The sequence below is a fragment of the Megalops cyprinoides genome, chromosome 12 (genome assembly GCF_013368585.1).
Source record: "Megalops cyprinoides isolate fMegCyp1 chromosome 12, fMegCyp1.pri, whole genome shotgun sequence".
Taxonomy (NCBI): Eukaryota; Metazoa; Chordata; class Actinopteri; order Elopiformes; family Megalopidae; genus Megalops; species Megalops cyprinoides.
Genome location: NC_050594.1, coordinates 14,579,190 through 14,605,342, shown reverse-complemented (window position 1 = coordinate 14,605,342; position 26,153 = coordinate 14,579,190). Strand labels below are relative to the sequence as shown.

Genomic DNA, 26,153 nt, shown 5'->3' with positions numbered 1-26,153 from the left:
ATTTAAATTTAAGCAGTCAGCCACACTTTCCGGTCATAACCGAAGGACAGAGGCAAGTCAAACCTTATTTGCATACTAAGCAGTGTTAGCTCTGAATGTTTCCAGCCTTTGATTAATTAATAGATCAGCAAGGGGAACTAGCAACCGCACCTTACTGCTGTGTGAATAGAGCCATATATACCCAATACAGAACAGTTCTCCGTGCAACACTGAAATGTAACCAGGGGGGTCAGAGAAGGACAGAGCAAGTGGCACCTCAGTTATAAACTTCAGGCAGAATTATGACAATTTCCAGTGTCTCATTCTGTCTGTACAAGATAGACTTTCTCCCTGTCTCTCCCTCCATCTTCTCCATCTATCTCCACTCATCCACTCATTTACTTCAGTACCTCTATCTACATTTCTCACTCGCTCATTTGGCAGTTTCTCTTCCTCAGCTCATCTGCATCTCCTTTCTTTCTCTCCTTCTCTCACTCCTCTTCCTCAACATTTTCCCATAATGCCCTCCTTTCCTTTTCCACGAATCAGGAACAAGACACCAATCAGCAAGGTGGCCGCTGAAGAGGAAGAGCTGGAGTCACATTACTGTCACCACAGAAATATCAGCCATGGCCATGAAACCAAGAGACAGCCCAGAACCACCAGCCTAATGAGGTCGAAACTGGCTCAAAGGCCAGTGGAACCTGCAAAAGCAACAGCTGACACACCTAACGAACTTCAACGATTTACAGGGTTAATTGTCAGCCTGTACCTTTTCCAGAGCCTGGAGTATTCAAAGCGGCACTCAGCTGTTATGCAAAGCCAGCCTTTGCGGCGCACCCCTGAAGCCTGATTCGTCCAGCGCGAGAGGGACGCGTGCTTTTCCCCGGGCCGGCACCACGGTTTTCTGGAATAGTGCCGTAACAGTCAGTCACCTTGTCGAAGAGTAGAAACTCTCCCCCAAATCCCCGGGAATGGTAAACTAACGGCACAGTGCAGAACAAAGCAGGCGGATTAAATTAATTAAAGGCTTTGGCGTCATCAGGCTTCGACGTGAGCTCGCCGTGCAAGCGGCAGCTTGAGTCGGATTAACACCGCCAGCATCTCTAAAGATATCGCTGGCCTCTGAACCCACCTTTCCACATTAAATACCTTAATTACATATAGGTCAGCCAAACAGAAATAAAAAGGGAAACTTTTCAGTTGCTTAGCGGACCTGAGGAGCTTGGAGGTATTAGAGGCAGGCTGTGAAATTTTTACGGTGTGTTAATTTTCTGGTTTATGAATTATCATTTAATCTTTCCATTCCCACCAACCACAGGATGAGTGAAACCCTTTGTAAAAATATCCACAGCCTTGTAAGAGATGGGTCATTCCCTTATAAAGAGATCAACAGTTACAGACAGTGTGACTATTGTGATACAGTACCAATCAAAAGTTTGGACACACCTGATAAAGACAGTGGAAAACATGCATTCAAAAGACATTTTGATTAAAGACTTATGCTTAAATGCTTGAAATGTGTTTCTTAGACAAATATAAATAGTGAAGTTGATGCCTATGTATGAATTTATTTCCAAAAAAAATGTATTAAAAACTAATTAAAAAGGCTATTTTGGATAATCTAAACTATAAGACAGTTTTGATTTGTTTATAACACATTTTTGGTCACTGCATAATTCCATTTGTGTTGTTTCATAGTGTTGATGTGTTTAATATTATTCTACAGTGTGGAAAATAGTCAAAATAAAGAAAGAAAAGTATGTCCGAACTTTTAACTCGTATTGTACAGTGCACAGTAAATGCGCACAGACAATGTTTAAGGTACAGGGCCTGCTAAACAGTCACAGTTAGGTCTTCTGAATGGGTGAAATCAAAGGACAGTACATGCTGGACTGAAATTGTCATGTGCAGAGATTATGATTCATCAGCAGTTCTGAGGTCATAGGTTGCTCCTGATGAAAGTCCATGGGTTCAAGGGTATCCCAGGCACAGGCACCACATTCTGGGGCACCTCATTGCTCATTCTACCTTCATACCTTTCATTTTCTCATCACCCTCTCTCTCCGGCTTCACCTCAGTTACAGCCAGGAGCCACGTCAGCCATCCCCTCTACACTGAATTTCGCACCATGTTTAACAAGCCGAAAGCTAAAAGGCTAATTTGGTCCTCCCCGGTTCACTTTGGGCCACGCTGACTTTAAGCACACCTTTTTTCCAGCTGTGTAGTGTATGCTTGTTCTTCATTTCCAAATTTCAAAAACCCACCAAACAGGAAATGATGTCAAGGTGACGTGACAGCCTACCTACTTCTGCCCTGAAACTGCCACTGGCCGTAAAAAGGAACGGTGATTAATGCGACCGCACCTCAACTCTGCTTCTGAAAGCCCTCTCTTAAAACGTGTGTCATTTCTCCTCAAAAAAAACCCCACACACACATATACACACACAACACCCAATCACAGCCACTGTTCCAATGTGTGAACGACAGGTGACGACTTGCTGTGGGTGGGTTTAGTCACCACACCAAGCTGGTTTCAGCTACCCCAAAAAGGTGAATACAGACAAAGAGGTGGAGTAACATATTTGGCAGTCATCATATGTGCCACTGTCTTTTTCCATTTGGCTAAATTCCTAAAGCAGTGTTGCCGAAACAGATCGAGCTGCTCTTTCCAATTGTAAGCTTCTCCTGAGTTATTGGAACTGAAAATCATTTGTATTGAGTCTCTTCAGAGACAGAATATGGGTCATATATACAGGTCATATAAGTGGGTCAATATATAAATAAATGGGTTCATCTTTGCTTCTCATGCATGTGCGCATATTTTATGCATACATGCAAAGCAAACATAGGACATGCACAGTATAAATGTGATAATAGTACATAAACTGATATAAAGCAGCAAAGCTACCCCCAAAAGCCAAGACAGCAAACTACATTTCCACCTAACTCCACATACATTAAACCTCAGTATTGTCTCTCAGAAATCCACTCTATTTCACCAGTGTAACCACCTCTAGTTAGAAACTACTACTGCATCTAACAGTGGAATTGTGGAAGTACAACGTACCCATACATTGTTTATTGGCATGAAAAGCCATCATTAATAAGCATGTTTCATGATGAGAAAGAATGTGCCTCACATTCAATTTGTAACACCCAAATGGAATGCGTGCTCCTTGCATGTGCATGTGTCATGTTGCCTGTTTGGAAGTAACATTCTGCCTTTGCCATCAAATTGTGGCTCGGTGACTGTTAAGATGTTTGAGCACTGGGGCACAGACTTAAATTAGATAAAAAATGATCTCTGCTGCTAGATGATAGGACTCGCTGCAGACACTGACAGTCTAAAAAAAGAGAGGGAAACATAGTTACGGTATATCTGTTACAGCCTACAGTCAGAGGGCCCTCCGGGTGCAAAAATATCACAAATACAACTGAGCTATAAGCACCAGAGTTCCCATTTCCTCAGCCCGTCGTGAGTTAAACATTTATAAGCTTGGGTTCCTTGGAATCATTAATTTAATGAAATCTCTCGAGTGCACTTTGATTTGTTTACGGATGCTAATTTATTTTAATAAGCGGAAATGCTTTTGAGGTGTACACTCAAACTCTACTGATGTGCCCCAATGGGTGGGCATGATTTGGTCTTCATCTCTGTGCTGCTGTTTTGTACACACACACTCACACTCACACACTCTCACACTCTCACACACTCTCACACACTCTCACACACTCTCTCACACTCTCTCACACTCTCTCACACTCTCTCACACTCTCTCACACTCTCTCACACTCTCTCACACTCTCTCACACTCTCTCACACTCACACTCACACTCACAAAATGCCTCTGCCTTCTTTGCAACCTGCTCCCTGACATAATATCTCCCAACAAATATTAAGCACAAAAGGAGTGAAATCTGGGAACATGCCTCAAAGGATAGGGTCACCTGGATACAGAGCAGTGAGCTTACATATGTGTGCGTGTGCGTGCGCGCGTGTGTGTGTGTGTGTGTGCGCGCGTGAGTGTGTTAGCATTCATTCACCTCTGGGATATTGTTTAATGAATGTGTGAAACAGACAGTCTCCCTCAAAATATATGTTTGCTGCAGAGATTTATACAGGAATTATTCTACTAGTTTGACTACTGAACAGAGGAGCCCTCCCAAGACTGAGGGGCCCATCTGAATCCAGTTTGTGGATCATAAAGAGTTATATTTTTCCAACACAGAGTCACAGATTGTGCATGAGCAGCTTGTTGAATTGTAAACCTCCCCAATGCATCAACGCACAGAGAAAGTTAATAATTAATTATTCACTGCATCTACAATGAGCTCTTACCATGTTCATGTTCAAAAACCATCCTAAGAAAAGAAGTATAATTCATTCCTGTCTACTCAGAATTGGAGAATTGAGGATTTTACCTTTTGGTTCAACTGAAGGCAGCCTCAAAGCTCAAGTCACAGGACCAAAAAGTCACATTCAAGGGCGATTAATTAGAAACGCCGCCAACAAAAACGGAACAAAAATTCATTCTCTCATTTTACACCATCTTCCCCTTTTAGGTGTCACATCCCTACCCCCATTCAATCATAAACTCACACACACTGGGCCATGAAGCATGAAACTCCACTTAAAAACAATTTTTTTACCTCTTACCTGAGAACATGCAAGTGTTGCATCACAAGACAGGAAGAAGTGAGTAAAAGGTTAACTACAGTAAGAGGTCCTTCAAGGAGTGACTATCACAGCCTACCCTCCCTCTCATTTACTGTGCTGTTGCCTTCTGATAAACAGAGTCTGAGAGTACTAGTAAGATCACAGTCTGCTCTAAAGTTCTGCGATTCAAGCTGAACATTCAGCTTCAAAATGTTTTTACCAAACAAAAATGTGACACCCATCACAGGCAGCTTTTAAGCTTGTTCGCTTTATATTTCACTTTCCTCAACAGCCTTCAACTCTTTACCAGACAGCGGCTTTCATCCTTTCACACATACATTTTAAAAGATTACACACACGGCAATAGCAGGTGTGATTTAACTTTAACATCTGCGAGCGCGCATACCTCAACAGGACACCGTTCTTCAGCCTCACCGTCTCCACGTCACTCAATCACTTCAGTCCAGTTTCTGTTCTCTGCCTCTCCCTCTCTTTCTCCCTGAAACTCTTTTCCCCTCTCTTTCTCAGTCTGTGACTCGAACGTCCGCTGCCCCGCTCTGGTATCTGAGCCTGGCTCCTGCGTGGGGCCACTGAGCGCTGAGTCAGTGAGAGTATAAATACGGCAGCTGACCCTGCACCGACGGAGTTGGAATACCCTCACTGAGCTACGGCAGGACACCAGGCAGGCATGCAGGCTGGTACTCAATACAGGAAGGGAAAAAGGGCCTCCTTTCTTTTCTATAGGTCACTCTCAGAGTGACGTCAACGCTCACACAGACGCTCACACTCGCACAATGCCTCCCCCTTCCTGGCCACCTGCTCCAGACATAACACCTCCCAAAAAATATTAAGCAGAAAAAAAAAACTATTCAGTCCATGCCTCCCTCTTTAAATAGAGTCAAGGAATGCAATCTGGGAGCATGACTCAAAGGTCACTGGACACAGAGCACCCACGTCTGTGTGTCTGTGTGTGTGTGTGTGTGTGTTTGCGTTCACTGACCTTCTACCTCAGGCACTTGATGATGGTGTGTCGAGAGATGGAACAGTGGAGACAACAACAGCCGTTCACCTGAGCCAAACCATGGGGCTTTCAGAGACACGACAAGTCTGGAAACCCTGACTGATGTAATCACTTTGTGTTTATTAGTGCCTGGAGGACAGTACGATCAAGGCAAAACTTTACTATCGCTACCAGCAAATCTCCATTCTTAACCAGTCACTTGGTGTTTCCACACTTGCTACTTTAGTAGGTGTGATGACAGCAACTCCTTTTACCACCAAAAACTAGAATTATCATCACATTACATTTACATTATATTTTTCATCATTTAGCAGATGCTCTTTCCCAGGGCAACTTACATAGGTTTACAGTTTTTATCCATTTTTATGGCTGGATATTTACTGTGGGTTAAGTACCTTGCCTAAGGGTACAACAGTAGCACTCCAGCAGGGATTCGAACCAGCAACATTTTGGTTAAGAGCCCTGCTCCTTACCACTACACCACACGGCTGCCCTCAATTATCAAAACATACTATGAGATAATCTTTGTTAGAAAGAGATCATTTTTATGCATGCCTAGTTATAATGTCAGGGTACATATTCATTCATGCATTCATTCTGCCAAACTCAAAGAACAAATTTCCCAGTGATGCAAGGTAAGAGAATCCCCAGCTTTACAAAGACATGAATGGTGAAGCAGCGAGATGTCAATACTTACAGAACACTGATCAGCCGCCCTACGGCGAATGGGAAGAACAAAAGGGGTTTCCTTGAAATCCAATGCTATACATTCATTGCAGGGAGTTCAGCTGAAATGACCCAGCCCGCTTACACTGAGCACCAAGCCAAAACAGGCAAAACACTTACAATAGGGGCCAACAAACAGGAACCGGCCAACAATGGCTCGCAATAAAAAAAAAAAACCCACAAACACGATCACCTCGTGCATGAGGACTTCACTGTCAAAGTAACCAAGCTCAATGACAAAGTACTGTAATCACCATCCCTGCAAAAACAACAGTCACTGAGCAATCAGCTTCAGAAATACCCCACTGAAAGCCTCAACATCCTCCAAAGAGACATTGTTTCTCCATAGGGCTCACTACACAGTCATTTCCCCACTTTCCTTCCCCTCTTGAGGCAGAAAAACAAGTTAAATCAATAATGTGTTTAACACAGCATCACTACTTTTTGCCGTAGCATGCAGGAGCTTTATCACACTTTGAATTGAGAAGTCAATGAGCGATAACAATAAGTCTGTTGCTAATGTTCACTAAGAAATAATATTACTAACAACAGAAGATAACTTCAATTGGCCTCACAGAAGCAACCTTTCAATCTAAGCCAGACGCCGTGTGTGTGTGTGTGTGCGTGCATGCGTGTATTGGTGAGCTCAGAGCTTCTTAAAAGACAGCGCACGACAAACCTAGACAAATCTGTCCTTGACTCACCCAAAGGGCAGCTCCACAGCACTGCGATTCTCTCCTCTCTGCTTGGCTGAACTGCTTACAGCAGTTGAAGAGAAGTATAGAGGAGTGTAGAGTTCCAGTGCCCTCTCTCTCTCTCTGGCTCTCTCTCCTTCCCTTCCTTCCCCCCCACCCCAACCCCCACTCTCCGCCCCCCACCCTCAGGCTGGTGACACATCCTGGCCTGCCCTCCTCCACACAGGTATCAGTACCTCTAGTAACCTGTCTAACCTGCCCCATAACCCCAAACCCCACCCACACTGCTGTCCCACAGCCCCCCTTACCCTCCCACTGGACTTAAAGCACCAGCAGGAGGCAAACTTTTCATAAGAAATGCACAAGCAGACAAACACTATTGACTCTCAACACTCACTTCCTCTCTCAGCCTTCTCATAGGCCTTAAAGGTTGTACCATAGAAACTATTTGAGGTATGCTGAAATGAAGAACGTAAACAGCCAGTATATGGTGCTCTGAGAGGCCAGGCACATTTTAGGGAAGAGTGTGTGTTTTGTGTGTGTCTTTCAATCTAAGCCAGACACCGTGTGTGTGTGTGTGTGTGTGTGTGTGTGTGTGTGTGTGTGTGTGTGTGTGTGTTTGTGTGTATGCGTGCATGCGTGTGTGTCTGTGTCTGTGTCTGTTTGCGTGTTTGCTGGGGGGCGGGGGTGGTCCAATAACAATAAAGCTCCTCTGGTTCCTCTTTCTTAGTTTGCACAAGCATTACAAAAGAGCAGCAATGTTCCTTTACTGACAGGTACAGCTTCATTACCAGGAACACCAGTTTAATCCAGATTGAACTGCGTGCACTGACAATTACCATAGCATTTGCAATGGCCATAAAGCCCAGCACGCTGCCATGACACAATGAGACCTGCTCTGCAAAAACACAAAGCTCATTTCATTAACCACTGTGACTGAGCCTTGGACAACAGCCCTACCAGCAATGCCAGCTTGTGCCCTTTGGGACAGGAGAGGATCTCAGTCACTGGATCAAGGGGCTAGTACTGTGGGGTAGTCACTGGGATGGTAGTGTGTGGTAGCCACTAAGGTAATAATGTGTGGTAGTGACTGGGGCATAATGGTGGCAGACACTGACAAGTACTGTATGGTAGTCAATGGGGCAATAGTGTGTGATGGTAGCTTGTGGTGGTCACTGGGACTGTATGGGGTATTCGTCACTGGCTGGTATCACTGGGCCTATAGTGGTAACCCAGTATGAGACTGGGATTTTGACAAGTGGCCGGTACTCGGGACACTGACCTTGTTCACTGTCATCCCCAGCTCCCTACAGAGGGTGATGATGTCTCTGCTGGCCGAGTAACCACTCAGCTGAGAGATCATGTACCTGGACAGAAACACACCAAACAAATGAATGACTGCATGCAATAACAATAATGAATGCACCAATATACAGAGTAAGACAACAGAGGAGACTATATAATGGTAAAGTATAAAAGAAATAAAAATATAGATACAGAAACAGGCAGAAAGAGAGAGTTCTCTTTGACTCTATATTGCTGTAGCTGATTGCTTTACATTATTCTTCATATTGCTTTGGTAACACTGTCCTGCCAATAAAACACCACTGAATTGAACAGAGAATAAGTGATACAAGTAGGCATCTGCACTATGTAGACATGGATCACAAGGAAAGGGCGGTGGGCAATGGTAGACTCCAATGACTGCAACGGAATGTGAGTGTATTTTGTTTTTGTTTTTGCTTTTTTTTTCCCAAGCACAGCGAAAAATAACCCGCTGCAACAGAAGGCCAGCTCGCAAACAAACCCGCCACCATCTCTCCGAGTAAACACACTTAGGCTGCCAGGCCCGGCCTCTCTGCCCTGAGGGGTACTGCTGGACAACTCTCAGCACGAGAGGCATCTGGCCTCTCCATGGAGGAGAGGAGGCTGGCAGGGACCTGCGGTGGGACCAGTTCCAGTACCACAGGCAGGACGGGAAACACTTCACAGATACAGCCCTGCACATCCTCTCTCCATACTGCTCAGCCTGACAAGGTTGCTACCAACAAACAGAGTCCGGAGGAGTGCTTTACTTCAACAGCATGGTCTATTCCAGCGCAGTGTTACCATGAGACCAGCTGTGTTTTTTTAAATTGTTTTTCTTCCTTCCCCCTTAAAAAAAAATAATTTCCTATAACTCAACAGCAAAAAATACTTTCAACTCCCTCTATACCGGGTGGCGAAATCCCAGAAATGAAGTGGAGGATATGGTAACAATAGAGGTACGGCACATTTTACTGGTAAACATTTGTTCAGAGGGAATAACTGGCAGTAAGTGTGGGTGGGGGGGGGGGGGGGGGGGGGGCATTAGGAGAAATCACTGAGCCACAGACATTCTATATATTGATCAGACAGTCACCTCTGTGTGTTCATGTTGAAAGTCCTGTCTTTGCCACTGTCAAAGCTATACGTGCTGTGTTTTGCTGGCTATGGCCATTCTCAAAGTGCTGTGGTTAAAAACAAACAGAATATCCATAGCTAGCATAGCACTGGGGCCTGCAGCACTGTAATAATAACCTCCTGTTACCAAACAGAGCCTCCAAGACAAGGACACATGGAGGACAGAGGGAACACGGGAGATGAATAGAACATCTGTGATTAAATGCTACAGTGCCTTCTTGCAAGGTTTACACTTCTTCCAATGATTTCAAAACTGAAACGACTGAGAAAAATTCGAGATTACCACACAGGGCGCATTGTACAGGGCCCAGCCAGGCAATGGTAAGCCTGCATTTGTGAGACAAGCCTGCACTGCCAATGTAATCCATTGTAACACAGAGGTTTACTTCTTGTACCGAATCAGTGTAGCTACTTGTGTAACCAACATGGTCTGAGCGACAAATCTAACCACGGCCATCACACTCAAACAGTAAAGCCTTGATTACATCACTAGGCCAAAGACCAAGGTCCCTTGGCCAAGGGAATCAGATCACTTAGCCTGTCATCTCCTTATGCAACTCTGTAATGTGCACCACAATCTCCCCCTCTAAACACCCACAGCAACCTCACAGACTGCCCAATAGGCATCTGCCTACAGTATCAGAGTCCAGCCATATCAATGTAACCATTGTGATCCAAGCAGGGAACTGAAGCAAAACCCCTGGCCTCACAACCACATTGCCAGACAAGAGACACAGTTAGTTTGTGGAGGTAAAGACCCAGGTCACTACCCAGACACTAACCATACTCCTCTCCTGTCTCTAGGGACAAAGTAAGCTTCTGTAGTGAATCCTCATGACCTCTGTGCTACACCTGCCATGCTCCAAGATGCATCTGTTCAGAATCACTGAGCCCTTTTCTGAACACAACTACACCGCTGCTACCGCCGTGAGTAACCTTGTACCACTACCTGCACCATCCTGTTTAGCAAGACCTGTACATCTGCCACACAAGATAATGATACTTGCACATCTGCTGCATGAGTTAGCAAAACCTGTGCGCGTGCTTTACCTGCTGTAGCAACATTTGCAATATATTTGCACATGAGTCTTTACCTGCGCTGTCCACTCGGTCGTATTGTGGAAGCCAGTGAGGCTGTGACATATTTTACACATTATTTATTCATAACCATATTTTGCAATACATGTTACGATATGCGGTACGTTTCCCTGAGCCGCAGATGCTGGTAAGGGTTTGGCAGTTTGTTAACAGGGCGTGCCGTACCTGTTGAGCAGAGAGAAGAGGCCCTTGGCGGCTGTGATGAGCTCCAGGACAGAGTGGAGAATGCCAGAGGGGAGCTTGGTGGTGCCCTGGCCGTCGTAGGTGTTGACCCTCCAGCGGCTCTGGATACCCATCTGCAGGGAGTGGGCCACAGAACGCAGCTTCTCCGTCAGACCGCGCAGGTTCTCCCCGCCCATGCCGTAAGTCTGTGTGGACGAGTGTGGAGGGAGGCGTGTCAATATGCAAATGAGGGGTCAGGGCAGCGTGTGCATGGCCTCGTTCCATGCAGAGCAAAGTCAAGGGCATTCAGAGCTGCATGAAACAGCTGATCCAGATACAGACCCGAGAGTCAGATACATGAAAGAGAAATGCAGAGGACAGCCAGTGCAACTTTCAAAGCCCGTTGATCGATTGATGAGATCAATCTTAGCATTGGAATTAACGTGTAACTTTCTTACATTTCAGTGTGACATTTGCCTTTCATATATATCAAGTGACGTTTAATGGCATATTGCTATTGACAGGCAAATTTCTGAAGTTAGAATTAGAAATGGTGGCAACTGAATACACTAGCATGCAGGTACTTGCATGCACGCACGTGTTCACACGCCTACACGCCCACACACACACACACACACACACACACACACGCAAGCAATTAGTCAGTTCCGCATTCTCAACACTCTCCAAAACCTGCCGTTCTGGGAAGACCAACAAATACAAATGTCTACCACATGCTGCCAAAAAATCATTTCTGCAAAACACCCATCAGAAAGGCTTTTCAAATGAAAATCCAGAAAGCGGGAATGGCAGGTGCTTGTTATACACAAGCCAAACATCCACCACTGCAGAGATTTATTCCTGAGGTGTAAGCCTGATCAGTCCAGCAGTGCCCCTGCTGTCTGTGACGCAAGAGTGTTGCGACATTCACACCGCGCTCAGGACTCTTGTTAGCTGGAGACCTAAGTTCATTCATGAAAGCAGAGGGACAGCCAGCGCCCGCGGGAGTAACCGCATTGGCTCATGGGAAAAAAGTCTGTGAAAATATTATTCCTCCAGCAGAAAAGCAGATCAGCAGCTTAGCGCTCCCCTGACGGCTGGCGTTACGTCACTATGGCCGAGGCCTGGCACGGTCCGGGGCCATTAATCTTGAGAGGGAGGGAACGAAAAGGAGGAATGAAGTATTCAGGAGAGAGGGGAAACAGAGTGAAAGATCCAGGCAGACTCCACACCACCCTAAAAAAAGCACAAAACAGAAACAACAGCAAAGAAGAGGATCCAGAAAAAAAAAATAATCAAGAGTGTGGGGGAAGTGTTTTAGTGGTCAGCAGCAAACTTTAAAGAAGAAACTATTGTTGTATGCGCACTTCTCAATCATCTCTTTGCATGCTCTAATGTTGCTCTGGTGAACATTTCCAAGAGTTTGAGGTTAAGCAGCAACTTAACAGGAATTCAGTCTATTTGACCTCAGACAGGGAAGACTGATGGAAGTAAATAACCAAAATGGCTTGAATCCAAAACCCCTGGCCTTTCTGTATATCACTGATAGAAGAAGAAGATTCTATCAGTGGTAGAAGATTTGGAAGTGGACCGGACCTGGGTTCACTATCGTGCTCAGACTAACACACAACCAGAGACCAGTTTTAAAGGTCTGTTTGTTCTAATTTAGGCTCTTTGCCTGTCCATGCCTTCAAGTCTCCACCACTAACAGGTTTCAAGTCTGCTAAATTTATTGCAATCTACAATTAACTTGCAAGGAGGATATTGGTATCCAGCTTGACTTCATACATAACCATTGAGAGGTTAATGTCCCAGTACAATGCAGTAAGAGTACTCAAACACACAAGCGTCCAGTCAAGATTCATTGTCCATCAACTCTATGCTGTCACATAAGAGAATCATTTCAGTACCAGCATAATAAATGAGTATCACTTTAAAGCAACTACATCAATTCACAGTCCACTAAATGAGCCTGGCTTCTGTAGAAACTCAATAGCCTTCAGGATACAATTGCCTGACTGATATGTAAAATGTGTCATCAACCAAAGCGATTAAAAAAAAAAAAAGATTAGTCATTAGTCATTAGTCATTAACCCTCCACCCCCTCCCCAACAAAGTTAACATACCAGTGAGCAGAGCTTCTCCACAGACTCCAAGATCAGCTCCTGATGGCCAATCTTGTGGACACCCAGCTGCTCCAGATCAGCACAGGAAAGGTGCAGCAGGTCTTGCCCAGAGAGCTGCCATTCCTCAAAGGGGTACTGCTGGAGCGGGGCATCTAGACCTGTGAGAGAGAGAGAGTGAGATTTAACATGGTATTGGTCACCCTATTCAGTTTCATCACAGTTAAATCTGGTGAGCTAGTTTACGAGTATATTTTCATGGGAGCATTGAAGTGCGAAGGTGTCAGGTAAAACAGCAGTGTTTATGTTTGTGTCATTTTTTTTCTCCACAGAATTTGCTTTGCTAAAGAGAGAGTGAAAGTTGAGTTCTTCTGCGTTTGATTTTCTCTCTGTTGTTGGCCGCGTGAAAATCTGGCCAGTTACTCAGTGCTTTAAACTGAGCAATTTCGGAGAGGTGTGCAACAGGGGGGGGGGGGGGGGGGGGAATGACTAGAACAGCAGTTATGGCTCTGTGATGCTGACCTGTATTTCTGTTCTCTGACAAGGGAAAGGATTCATTCAGAGGTGCCACTCGTAGAAAAGGCTGAGCAGACGACCTGATTACAGACAGCTAACAAGCACTTACCATTTTGCATGGGACACTAGTACAGTAGCAATAAAAATGTTTCAGGTTTTTTTTTTTTTTGCTTAGAAGCACCCAGCAATCAAAGCGAACAAACCTGGCTCAAGAACACCTCAGGGGAGAAAGGTTGAGACTCGCTGGAGAGGTGCTAGAACATCACAGCATGCTCAAAAACACTGGAATTACTATTTTTTTTAACTGAGGACAATTTTAAAAGGCTAATGATGTACAGGCCCCTGATTAAAATTCATAAATTCATGTAATTTAAAAAATGAGCAAATATATTAGATTTTGCTATAAAAGGGAGAAGACTACTAAAAGATTCATATGCAAGTGCCCCCTTGACCACTCAACAGACCCACAATGCATTGCCGCCACACAAAATGGACCATTGAGAGCAACCTGAACAGCATCCCTGAGCAGAAAAGGTCACCCCCCCCCAAAACAATTAACAGCATATGGATTTACATTTTCATTTTTCCCCCTTTACAGTGTTCATTTGCATTGTTTTCAGGAACACAAAGGGGCAGTGGGACGGCAAGTCTCTGATGAGATCTGCAGTATTCTCCAACTCTGGAAATATGTGACACATGAAGGATGAGCACTTTACCCGTCGCATTTGGAACAACAATGGCAATTACCAAAAATCCTGTCTAGCTGTGCCAGAGGATAGGGATGTGCCTGTATCACACAAAATCCCCTGCTGCGCTATGCCACTGAAGTTCAGTACCAGAAGAATAATGTTCTTTCTTGGCTACACTGAACGTGCACCTACATATTATAAACTAAACCACCAAGGAGATTCCAGTTTTGCTGTCTGAGGTGGATTAACTGAAGAGCGATTCAATTTGAATTGCATCAATTAGGTCAATCTGTGTAAAATCACAGATATTTTCAAACTGTACCACGGGCATTTCCAACGTTACCACACAGGTGAAGCCTCAAAACCACACAGGTAAGGCCACTACCATAGCATGGAATGCAAACCACTTTCCTGTGACATCATTCTATCTTGTATCATGTGTGTGTAGGAGAGATCAGCAGCATGAGTGAGCACCCGAGCAGCTATGACAGAATGTTACACCACCCCAAAAACCAGAACAATCAAACAATTAATGTAGTGCACTTATCTAGATTCTTGGATCTTGACATTGGCAAACTAATCAGATCCGTTGGTGTGCCATGTGAATGGCAAGGGTAGCAATTCTAAACCTGTAGCAGACCTACCACTGCTGCATGTAGATCAGACAATTCAAAGCCTGGGTATTCGAATAACAGGGGAAAAACAACTGAAATGAATCAGAGCTCAAGAATTTAAGATAAAATCTGGAACTTTGCTTTGACATAATAAATGTTTGTGCTAGATCACACCAACATCTGAAATATGTGAGATAAACATTATTTGAAAAGATCAGAAAGCAAACCCTCAAAAAAAAACCTTTGAAACAAACTCAAGATGAGAGATGAGAGTTGACAAAAATAAAGAAAAGAGAGTAAAGGATAGCACTGGTTATCCATGTCATGTTATTGGAAGCTGTTCTTCAGAGGCATGAATCACCAAATCTCAGCTATGTCAATATTTGACAGGTGCTCATTCTTCTACAATGCAAAAACAGCACATGCTTTCTCTGTACTCCCTTCGTTTGACTTCGAGGAGGATGGAAAGACTCGCTCATTACGTGTCCACTTGCTTATGACGGTTCAAATCTCATGCAAGGAAACAGAACAAAAAACGTCACGTGTATCTTTAAGGAACGATTTAAATTTTACCACCGACCGAAAGCGTCTGTTATCTGACAAGCCGGATGGTTGGGTTGTACACCTTTTTCTTAATAAAGTTAAAAGATTAAAGTGTTCTTACTAGAGTGGTACATCTTTTCGCCGAGGCCAAATGCCATAAATCACAGACCAGAGTAAACCTAAATGTATGAATTGCGTTCTTACGTCTACCTGTAGCCTATACGCAAATGGTAAGACCAAATACATCCAAACTCTCATCCTGTAACATTTCAAAAGCTCTGCACAAAACAGAGACTGTGACGGTCACAATCGGGTTTACTTTACGTGAAACTGGAGAAATTACAAACTGACTGATTGGAATATTAGCACCAGCTACGTGTTTGGTGGTGGCGCACACGGTAAGACAGTGCAACAACATCCTTGATATCAAGGAAAGTAGTTCCCAACTAGTTTGTTTCCTCGTCGACCAATTTTACGTCAATGGCAATGTATCAGAAGTCACCCACTTTGGGTTGCGAACTAAAAACGTGCACAGGTGTAAACCCACCCTGGCTGTAACCTGTCCTCAGAAGACCTTCTCCACATATTGTTAACATAATTGAGACGGTCACATTATTCACAACACTTCCTCATTCCTCATACACCTTCGCTTCCACGAGGATCCGTGCTGTTGCTATCTGTATAATCGACTTTTTTGCGTTAAAGTTTAAAGTCATCAGCTTGGCGCAAGCATAAAAGGAGTTTTACCTTTGAGCCAGTCGCTTACTTTCTCCGAACTCCAAGCCACGATAGGCTCCATAACTGATGTCCTGGGAATAGCCTATTTATTTGGTTCCGAGTCGGAGACTTCACCCGACCCTTCCAAAGATCGGAGGAAGGAATAGCAAGCTAATCTTTGTGACAGGCACTCCCACTCACAGGTAAAAGTCTCGGGCGAGCCAATAGCAGGACGTTGATCTCAAAATTCTGTTAAAACAGAGAAGACCAGCTTTTTTCCCAGCGCAGCCAGCTAGGAGCAGGGAGTGGTAGAGGAAAGTTGAATTTCTACTTTTCTGGTCCTGCCTCTGGCGAACAGCGTATTTAACAGTGAAACAAGGCCGTGCTTTATTCAATGGCTTAATCCTCTTTCTTTAGAGTCTTGCCTATGGGAGTAATCACGGGTGTTTTCCCAAGAACGAAAACATTGGGAATGTCGGAGTGTGGTGAGCAACATGTAAACACTAAATAGTGGTAATAATCGTCACCATGCTGCAGTACAGATCTGCAATACGTCTCGCCACATCGATAGTTGTGATAAATTCATCAATTTTTGTTGGAAAACTCAAACCCAGTGCAATTGTTAAATACAGACCAGATATTTTTAAATAACTCGGACAAGTCACGGAGGCATTGAAGCGTAGAAACAAACGCTGACTAGGGTTTTCGATACAATAGTGAATATAACATTATATTGCATAATTAATGCCCATGTGAGGTTGAACCTCAGCGCCTCTCACTTAAAGGTAGTTTATACTGTGCGATTTTTAAGCATTTCGAAATATAAATAAAATTATATATGTATTATTCATTTATCAGTAATTTATGAACGATGGTAAATTATTCACTGCATATTAGTTGGTGGAAAAATATTTGCATGAAAAAATATGGTAGCACTTCACAGCCATCAATCATCAACTTTTCCCTTTTTCAAATGTCTCCTCTTCTACCACAGTCAGTTTTATAAAAGTACGTGTTCTCCTACAATAGAGGGAATCTATTTAGCAATAAAAGGAGCCTATTTGAATTTGCCTCCTGGCTGTAATGCTGGCCCTGTGTCCAAATCCATATTATGGGATACTAACCTCCCAGTAATGAAAAGGGTCACCTTACCTTTTTTCCTGCTGTGTCCCAAATTAATGTAAATGTTTAAACGTGGTGGCATTAATTAGTTATAGGACAAACTTTCTTTGCTGGTGTTTTTCTGCCACTGTCCACTGACAACAGCTAAAATCCCTGCCATTGTACAGAAGTGTGTGTGACAAATAGGACCATGACCAATTCATCATTTGCATAAATATAAGCCTAAACTGCCAAATGATAACAGCTCGACCCTTTCCACACTAAGGTGTCCTGACATGCGAGGCAGTGAGCATTTCACCTCCCGTTGATCTCCCTAAATTTATCAACATTTCCTGTGCATTCTGGGTAGTGGAGGCAGAGAGGCACAATACTGAAAGGACAGTTGTCCATTTTCAACTGAAAATTCATGGAATAACATTCCCGTGAAACATGAATGGTTTAATAGGTCAGCCACCTGAGCATGCTTTGAGAGATAATATTCAGATTCTACAAATGCCATCTTGTTACATAACAAGAAATAAGAAATTAAGTATAATAATTATGATAATAATAATAATAATTGAATTTGAATATACTGGCTAATAGCTCCACTTCTTTGTACAGCCCTGCAGTAATAGTTATCAACTAGGAGTGCACTATGAATATATGTAGGTTTGCCTGTTTCCATGAGCTCATCTAGAGATTTCTTAAGTTCTGCCTGTAAAGCTTTTTCAAAATACATTCAAATAATCCATTCAGTCAGACTGTGATTTTAACTGTGCAGCTTCATATTACCATGTTTTATGGTAATATAGCATCAGTGCAGTTGTGGTTGTCAAGGGTAACCAACGTAGTTGGGGGCTGCTGTTATCTGAATGCAATTACAAAAATGTGTTATGCACAGAGTGCACTGATAATAAAAACTGAGAATTTTCTAGACGTGGCAGAGAACAGCAAAAGTAATGTCAATGGCAAAGCGACACAAGCAGCAAGAGACTATTTATTGTCGTGATGTTGTTTCCTTTAAGAAGTGTACCTGTTTCCTTGTTCTTTTTTTTCGAGGCTGCAGTACTCTACATTTACATTTACATTTATTTATTTAGCAGAACTCTAGAACTGCAGTACTCTAGATGAACCTCACTTTTGCAAAAGGCAGCTCCAATAATTAGAGGTAGCAGACAGCCACTGTACAGCAGTGTTGTATATAGGTCTGGAGACATCAAGTGCATTTTTCCCCATTTCCATTGACCGGGGTCCAGAAATCACCAGAATGCAACTCAACACAATACTTCTCGCCTCCTAAGCAGAAACTCCCTTTAAACCTGTTCTTAGCGATGCCCCATCCACCCCCACGTGGCCTCGAATTGACAGCCTCGTTTCTCCTTTTAAATGCCTCAAAAAGTCAATAGAAATCAAAGCAACCCAAAAGGGCATGCCATGAAAGACTCCTCGCTGAGATCTAGCGCCCCCTGGTGTTTGTAACTTTAAAGTTAAAGAGGTGTGGAAAGAAAAGAAAGAGGGCAAAGGCTAGGCCTACATTTTGAAAGCAAATAACGCAAAATAGCACAGGGCAGCGGGTTCAACGGTGGATCAGGATTCACAGGTGTATCATGAAAAACATTTCATTGAAATCTGAATTTATAGCACTTTTACATAGTCCTTCAAATGAATATACCTACACTTGCAGTGTGCATTTCATTAAGGGAAGCGCAGTATGGTGTGAATGATTTGAGTTTATGTCTCAAATAGTCCCCTTCTCATGCCAGGAATCTCACTTTTCCTGAACAATGGCACTGGCATTGCTTTGGTGGCTGAAGCACACAAGATGATGACCAGATGAACTGACTTTATGATAACTGATATTGGTTATCATAAAGTTAAGTTGGGGAAATTTTGACATGGGGTATGGCCATTGCTATTTGATAACTCGCAACTCACAAAACGGGTAGAGATGTTTAATGTTTAATGTGTTTGGTGTTTAATTTAGTGTTTAATGTTTACTGGTAGTTGAATATTAGCTTGGATTTAGCAAATTAAATGATCTTTACTTCTGTTAGCAACAGCTGACAGAGCAATCATATGAGCACGGACTGTTTTTTGATCATATCATCTGCGGTACAGCCATATTGATGGTCAGTTGTAGGATCAGATGCACATGTACAGTGTGCTTGTGCAAGACTTCTCCTGCTGCTCTCCCGTCCTGTCCTCCATTTTCTTGCAGTCACATGCTGTCGCCAGGTGTGCTGGGGTATTGCCGCTCCCTTGGCCCTGATGAAATTCCTGTCATTCCTCCTCAGGTTGCAACTCGCTCATCCCCAGAGCACAGGAGTTCTGTTATAACCAGCGATTGTATGCTGCCTGTTACTGGAGACGACGGAGAAACTGTTTTTTTTTTTTTCCTCAGACTCTAACAGTCTAACAGTCCCTGATGTGATTGTAAAATAGGCATGTGTTCCAGGGCACAAAAATACCAATTCAAGTGCTCTGACTCTGCTTTCATCTCCTGGATGTGTTCAGATCACAGCAGTGAAGTTACACAACACCCTGTTTTTGCATGCATCGCGTCCAAGCTTGGATATCTTAAAATAAGCAATTACTGATTCAGCTGCATTGATGTTTATGGTCATTAATGTTTTAATGGTAGCAATCACTGGCACTCAGCCATGCTGAATTTTCCATAATTAATTCTTTCACATCTTTGCACGAGGTAGAGACTGTTGGCCACTTACTCCTTCCCTGTAACAGAGCTGCTAATTAATTCTGTCTGGGCTGAAACCTATTAGAACAGCAATGATGACTGTGTGACATGTCTATACTGGAGATTTAATGTGGTGCGAATTTGCATACACTTCCGCATGACTGGTGGTTTGGGAGTTGTCCTGAATTTTACTGCAGTATTTCAAATGGCAACTGTGATAATTATTTGTCATTTCCCCACAAATTGATTGAGTTTGTTTTTTTTCCATTGTCAGTGGGCTGTCAATCACCATCTCTGTACCATCAAAAAGTAACCTGTATGGTAAAATTATTCACATCAAAAAAAAAAATTTCATAGCAAAAATACAGACCGGAGTTTCACACTGGAAGTATTTTTTTCACTCAAAGCATTTAAAATGCATGGAAACACTTACAAGAAAGCAGAGACACTTGGAGCGTTTGAGACCAGCCTGGACACAGTGTTAGATGTAGTAATGTAATTTTTTTTAAAGAAAATGTAACATTTAATGAATAATGAGCCATTAATGTGTCTGTTTCTTGTTAATTTGCATCTCTATTATTATTATTATTATCTCTTGCCTATTTTCACCCTCCCCCTCCCTCTCTGCTAGCTTGGCAGGAGACTTAAGATGTAATAGGTTAACAGGGTGGTGTCTCTCCTGCTAGGCACGACTGCTGTGTTGCTGTCACAGGACTCAGACCTGCCCCAGTCCCTTATCCATGCTCACATCCCTGCCTCCAGCTTGCTTTTAAACAAGAGGGACACTTAGTCTGAATGCTATCTGTGCCTATCACGTCCACCCTCCCCAAAACCCCGTAATAAGCAATCTGCTGTCTCGAATTCCCTCCGTCTCTCTTTGAGGGCTGAGTCATAACCCCTCCCCCGCTCCCCGCTGATAGGCCAGGGGGCTTCCACAGCCTGTCAGCGCAGGGATGAAAAATCCCCTCGTGGATCAGATTCTCCTCACGACCTTCGCGTCTGATGTCACCACACATCTGCAGGAACCACCTGTCTGTGGAGACAGGGAGGTTCAGGGATGAAGCAAGCTCACATGTGGCTGCGGGTGACAAAGTCTCCGTGCTGAAAGGTTATGTGATGTTGTGTCCGCCGCGCACAGTGAAAAGTGGTAATGCCATGGATTTTTACCATCGCATGTTGCAGGCTCACGTGGAGGGATTAAGTGCTCAGCAATGACGGTTAACCCTGTTCAAGCGTGTGCGTTCGTGTGTATGTGTGTGTTCTTGTGTGTCTTATGTGAACAGCCAAAGCTGCTTGTGAGAAGCTTATTGTGTTTGAATATCCCCTCCTTCTGGACTGGTTCAATTTTAAGGTTTAAAAAAATAAAATTTCAGAATGACCATGTTTAAAATGTACCATTACCTTCGTGGAACAACCCCGCTGTTCCATGGTGGTGTTTTCTCCATATGTGTCAGTGTCTTCATAACCTGCCAAGTTCCATCAAGGGCAGCAGTGTTCAGCAGTGGTCTGGGCACTGACGGTGAGACTGCAGTTGCCACAGTAAGAATCCATCTCCATCAATATTACTGGGTTAAAACATTGCCTAAATCTGTAAGCACTGTAGGTAAAGTTATGATGATGATGATGTTTGTTGTTATTATTAGAAGTAGATATCATCATAGTTGTACCATTAATAATAGTTGTTATTGTTATCATTATTATTATTCTCATCACCATAATCACAATAATGATAGAACAGGTGGCTGATGGGATGTGCAGGCCTGTGCCCAGCCCATGGGCCTGATTCATATACCTGGTTGGGATTGAGATGTAGAAGGCCAGGCAGGGCAAAGGAGTTGAAAAGAGGCACAACTCCTGGCACAACAGCTTCCTGTGCTCGGCCCTCACCTCCGAGCGCAAATCACTCAATGTGCCCTGACGTCAGCGTTTCCATTAGTTACGCTCACCAATAGCCCCCAGTGCTGGGCATGGTGTTAGGTCTTTTTTTTAAAGTTATCATTTCTCAGCCGATGGAGGGTTGTAGCATTTAACCTCAGGGCAGACACGACTGTCAGTCACAGCAGTCATGCTCATGATGGCATTCATTGGCAACTTGGGGGATTTGTGGAAACGTCAAGATAAGATGCCCCGATTTATTGATTCACTGGATGGCCTTTGGCCCTCAAAACACTACTGATGCAGCAGCCCCCGCCTGCCCACAAACACACACACACACACACACACATACACATACACATACACATACACATACACATACACACACACACACACACACACACACACACACATCCCCTGACAGAATCAGCATGATGACTGGATGTGGAGCAAATGTAAATCAAACCCACAGAGAGCAAAAATTGTACCATATTACATATGGGCATACACTATTGCATACTGCATTACACTAATCCACTTCATATCATACAATCCATTGCATGCCACATAAAAGTCCACAATTTATGCCACATTAAATCATGTCATTACAAAATATAATTTCACAACTGTTTCTGCCTTGAAATTTGCAATATTAGTTCTCAATGTTTTCATCCTCCATCGTAGAGATAACAGTTACAAAAGGTTTTTAAAACAGAAATTATTTACAATCATTGACTCGTCCACGAATCGCATCTCAGAGGCATTAAATTAAGATTCTAAAAATCATGTGCAAATGATGCTCTCATAAGCATCAGCCTTCATGCCCTGTTCTATCGAATGAACAAATCTTACGAAACAAGATCATTATGATGTAGAACAATAACCGGTACGAAAGTCCTCACACATACTATAGATAATATGTAGGGTAGGAGAAAAAACATGCCCGCTCTCTTCATTTTCATTTCTATTGAATGCATCAGGTCTTGTGCACCAAACGGTAAATAATGGATTTATTAATAGTTTTGTACATTTAGGATGATCATGTTTCTCTACAGAAATTCTAGTACGGAGGAATACTCTGTGCTAGAATATCTGTAGAGAAATTAAATCTGAAATTAAATTGCACAGGAAATTTACACTTTTATCTTTTATTTATTTTTCCTTCTGGGTAATGCATCGCCTTGCATCCTCAATGTTCCATTTCGAACTGTTTTTATTACGATTTCCATGGTCCGTCTGTTAGTGCTGGACTGTGTGTGATCAAAATTTGATATCATTTTTTAACCCAGCCCACTCGGAAAAAATAACTTAAATGAATCGTTGCAGTTATAGCATGCATGTAGGTTATAGATCTACCCTGACGTATTCCTATTCTGTGTGAATATGCGTGTGACCGAGAGAAATTGAGGCAAACTACCATTGACTCAAGGTTTTCACGGTGTGTTTTCTCTGAATCTTCCATTTATGCCTGAAAACTGAACCAGAGGTGTCAAAAGCATCTCGCAAAGGTAATTCACAGCGTGCTTCATACCATTAAATGCGCTGGCTGTGGTTCATCAGGGTTCAGTCAAAGACAGCGTTCCCAGAAATATATGTAGCTGAATGCATGACTACAGATTAAAAATGGAAATTCCAGCAGCATGTAATGTTGAGGGAGCATCCAAAATCGTAGCCGTGCTCCTGACAGTGATTCCATTATACTTTAATTTCTGAAGCGCAAAAGAAATGAGTTCATTAAACTAAGCTATTATATATCTTAAATTCAGCTCTGGAGTTTTTTTTTTATTTTATTTTATTTTTTTTACAAGACATTACGGAAGACCTGCAACCTGAATATTCTGTTAGATGGCCATTGTATTTAACCTGTCGCGAGGGCGAGGCTTCCAAGGGTTCGCCGTTAGAGTGCACTGATTTTCAGGGCCCGATACTTGTTCAACCATATCACCCGATTCTCTGATTGATACTAGTATTTCAGGGAAGTGAATTACTGAACTACTTAAGAGTTCAACAAAACACATTTGCATAATCTGTATTTATAGCTCCTTGTTTTATACCAACTGTAGTTACTGTTGCCCAACTGGCAAATTATATGAGCAGGAACGTGTCAAATATAAGCAAACATTTGGACTATAACCAAATATAACGTAAAAAAAAAAAAAAAACGTTGATCATACTAACACGTACACGTTATGGGTTCACATTAGAAGAATACAACAATGTTTTTCACAGCGATTTCTTCCGATGACGTCATTCACCCAATAACGTCACCTTCCCCATCACACTAATGAACACCCGTTTGTTGCCTCTTATAAGTCACGGTTATTTTAATGCTTAAAGAATTATTTAACTGTGTATTTCAGCTCATTAGTCCGAACTGGAATGTTGATGGTTCAATTAGTGAGTGGGCATAGAATTTGCTTTGGCTATAACCAAAAAAGCACTCACCTGGAGTGCCTGAGTTCATTGTCACACATTGTTACACTTTCCCTGAAGTGCTGATGGGAGAGACAGGATAAGTACAAAGGTGCGTCATGTTAAGACGCAGTCACCTGTTGGACCTATCCGAAAACGTTTCACAACGTTTGATGGTTGAAATTAGTCTTGAACTTTTGAAGAGTCCGCTGGCTAAATTTGTAAAAGCACTATAGCTGTAGTGCAGCCGATTGCTATTTGTCCGCGTTGCAGTTGCAATAACTCCGCGGTAGAGGGCGAAACATTCATCTCTGACGAAACAAGAAAGGGGCTGGCTAAAACCTGTTCGGAGGCTGCCAATAGCAGCTTGAGTTCATGCTCTCAGTGTTACATTCAGAAGAAGGATTGTACGCGATTCTCAACGGGAGCCAGCTGACAGTCCGAAATTCTGCCTCATGCAATTTTAGAACTGTCTGAGGGAAAAGAAACGTGATTGGAATCAGAAAGCAGCTGATAAGCGAACAGTCGTCCCGAGAGAGAAGGAGTGATTGCATTTCAACGGCATTCGAAGACACGGCCGCACAAGTAGAGTCAAATCCACCTCGGAGCTGCCTCTTTGCACCATTCTTTCCTCGGTGCAAACCTGTCCTTACCTGTCTTGGTTCTCTCTGTTCACTCAGACGTTTCGAGGAACACTCACTCCCATCGCCGGCTGCTGGACTTGCATGAAACAAGATTGGTCGACGTCATTTTAAAGGGATTATTTGTATTTATATCAACCTAGACCGCTATACTAAGGCTATATTGCACCCGAACATACGTGTCTGTCTACCTATTCTGAAAAAGAGTTTATTCATCAAACCTTGTATCACAGGATCTACAAAGAAGACGACGCAAGACCGCGTTAAACTCTCCAGACCCCACATTTCTAACCCGATTTGGGCGAATACGAGTTTCGGCTGCTGAGAGAGGAAACGGGAGCGTTGCAGAATGCCACTCGCACAACTTGCAGACCCCTGGCCTAAAATGGAGCTGGTCCAGCTGGAGACCGAGGTAAGCAGGACCTGCGTGCCGGAGCCACCGCTCCGATAATCAGACGACAATGTCCTATCTGGTGTCGCTCCTGCCGATTTAGGAAACTCTTCACCTGAGGGGAGGATACAGGTGCACGTGGAAGACAGGGGCACAGATACACACCTGTCTTTGAGCTGTGCTGTGTATCAAACATTTAGTATGTCGATATTGGGTTAAGGAGATGCAATTCGGTATTACCGTTTACTCATATGGGAAGGTAGCCCATTGTTTATATTTGTGGCCTGGCCAACAGTCAACAATGCCAGTCGTGAGCGTTGGGATAGCAAGAGTGCGACGTGAAACGGTAATTAATGCCGGTTTATATAGAACTTGAACGAAACGACGGTTTCATTTTGACAAGCTAATTACATGTACGTTGTATTAAACGTTAAGTTAGTGTGTTCGTTAATTAATAGTCTAAAATATTGTAACGAAAAACATCTTTGCTGCCCGTGCGACCATTTGCATATATTAGAATGCTTTTTCCCCTTAGTAGCCTGCGTTGTGTCTGCTTGAGACTTGTGGATACTTAGAGGCACACCTGTGCGATATCGCCTCTTGTGTCTGAAGAGCAGGGATCATGTGTTCACCACTTAATGCATTCGCTATTCTTGTAAAGAACAGTGCATATTCAATGGGTGTCGCTGAATATGGATCTGTGCGCCATACACCTCTTAGGGTCCTCATTTGTTCTGTGTTTTTCCCAACCCCCGTTGAGTTGGTTTCTAAATGTCAATCTGAGATGGAAAGAGCAAATTCCTCCCGACTTCATTAGTTCACCTGAGCGGGTGATGTCATTTCTAAATGGCAGGTTTGATCATTGAGTTTGGCTTCACCCACATCTCACCATGACTCCCGACCCAAATCGTTAATCCTTCCCCATCCTCATCTCCTTTGCCCCTGCCCCTGAAGCAGAGGCAGCAGGTGGTCTTGAGTGTCACTGTGTATGACGTCACCATGGTTTCCCAACCCCCGACCCCCCCCCCCCCCCCCCCCCCCCCCACACAC

At 43.3% G+C, this 26,153-nt stretch overlaps 1 protein-coding gene across 2 annotated transcripts in view; it reads right to left on the bottom strand.

Moving 5' to 3' along the window:
* Positions 1 to 16,131, bottom strand: part of cnksr1 (connector enhancer of kinase suppressor of Ras 1) — a 35,017-nt gene extending 18,886 nt beyond the window's left edge. For both annotated transcript variants that reach the window (XM_036542450.1, XM_036542451.1), the window contains exons 1-4: positions 16,016 to 16,131; positions 12,910 to 13,067; positions 10,787 to 10,989; positions 8,364 to 8,448 (exon numbers count right to left, since the gene is read on the bottom strand). In XM_036542450.1, coding sequence (XP_036398343.1) covers positions 8,364 to 8,448; positions 10,787 to 10,989; positions 12,910 to 13,067; positions 16,016 to 16,067 — 498 coding nt within the window. In that variant the 5' untranslated portion in view covers positions 16,068 to 16,131. The remainder of the gene's footprint in view (positions 1 to 8,363; positions 8,449 to 10,786; positions 10,990 to 12,909; positions 13,068 to 16,015) is intronic.
* Positions 16,132 to 26,153: the final 10,022 nt, after the last annotated feature.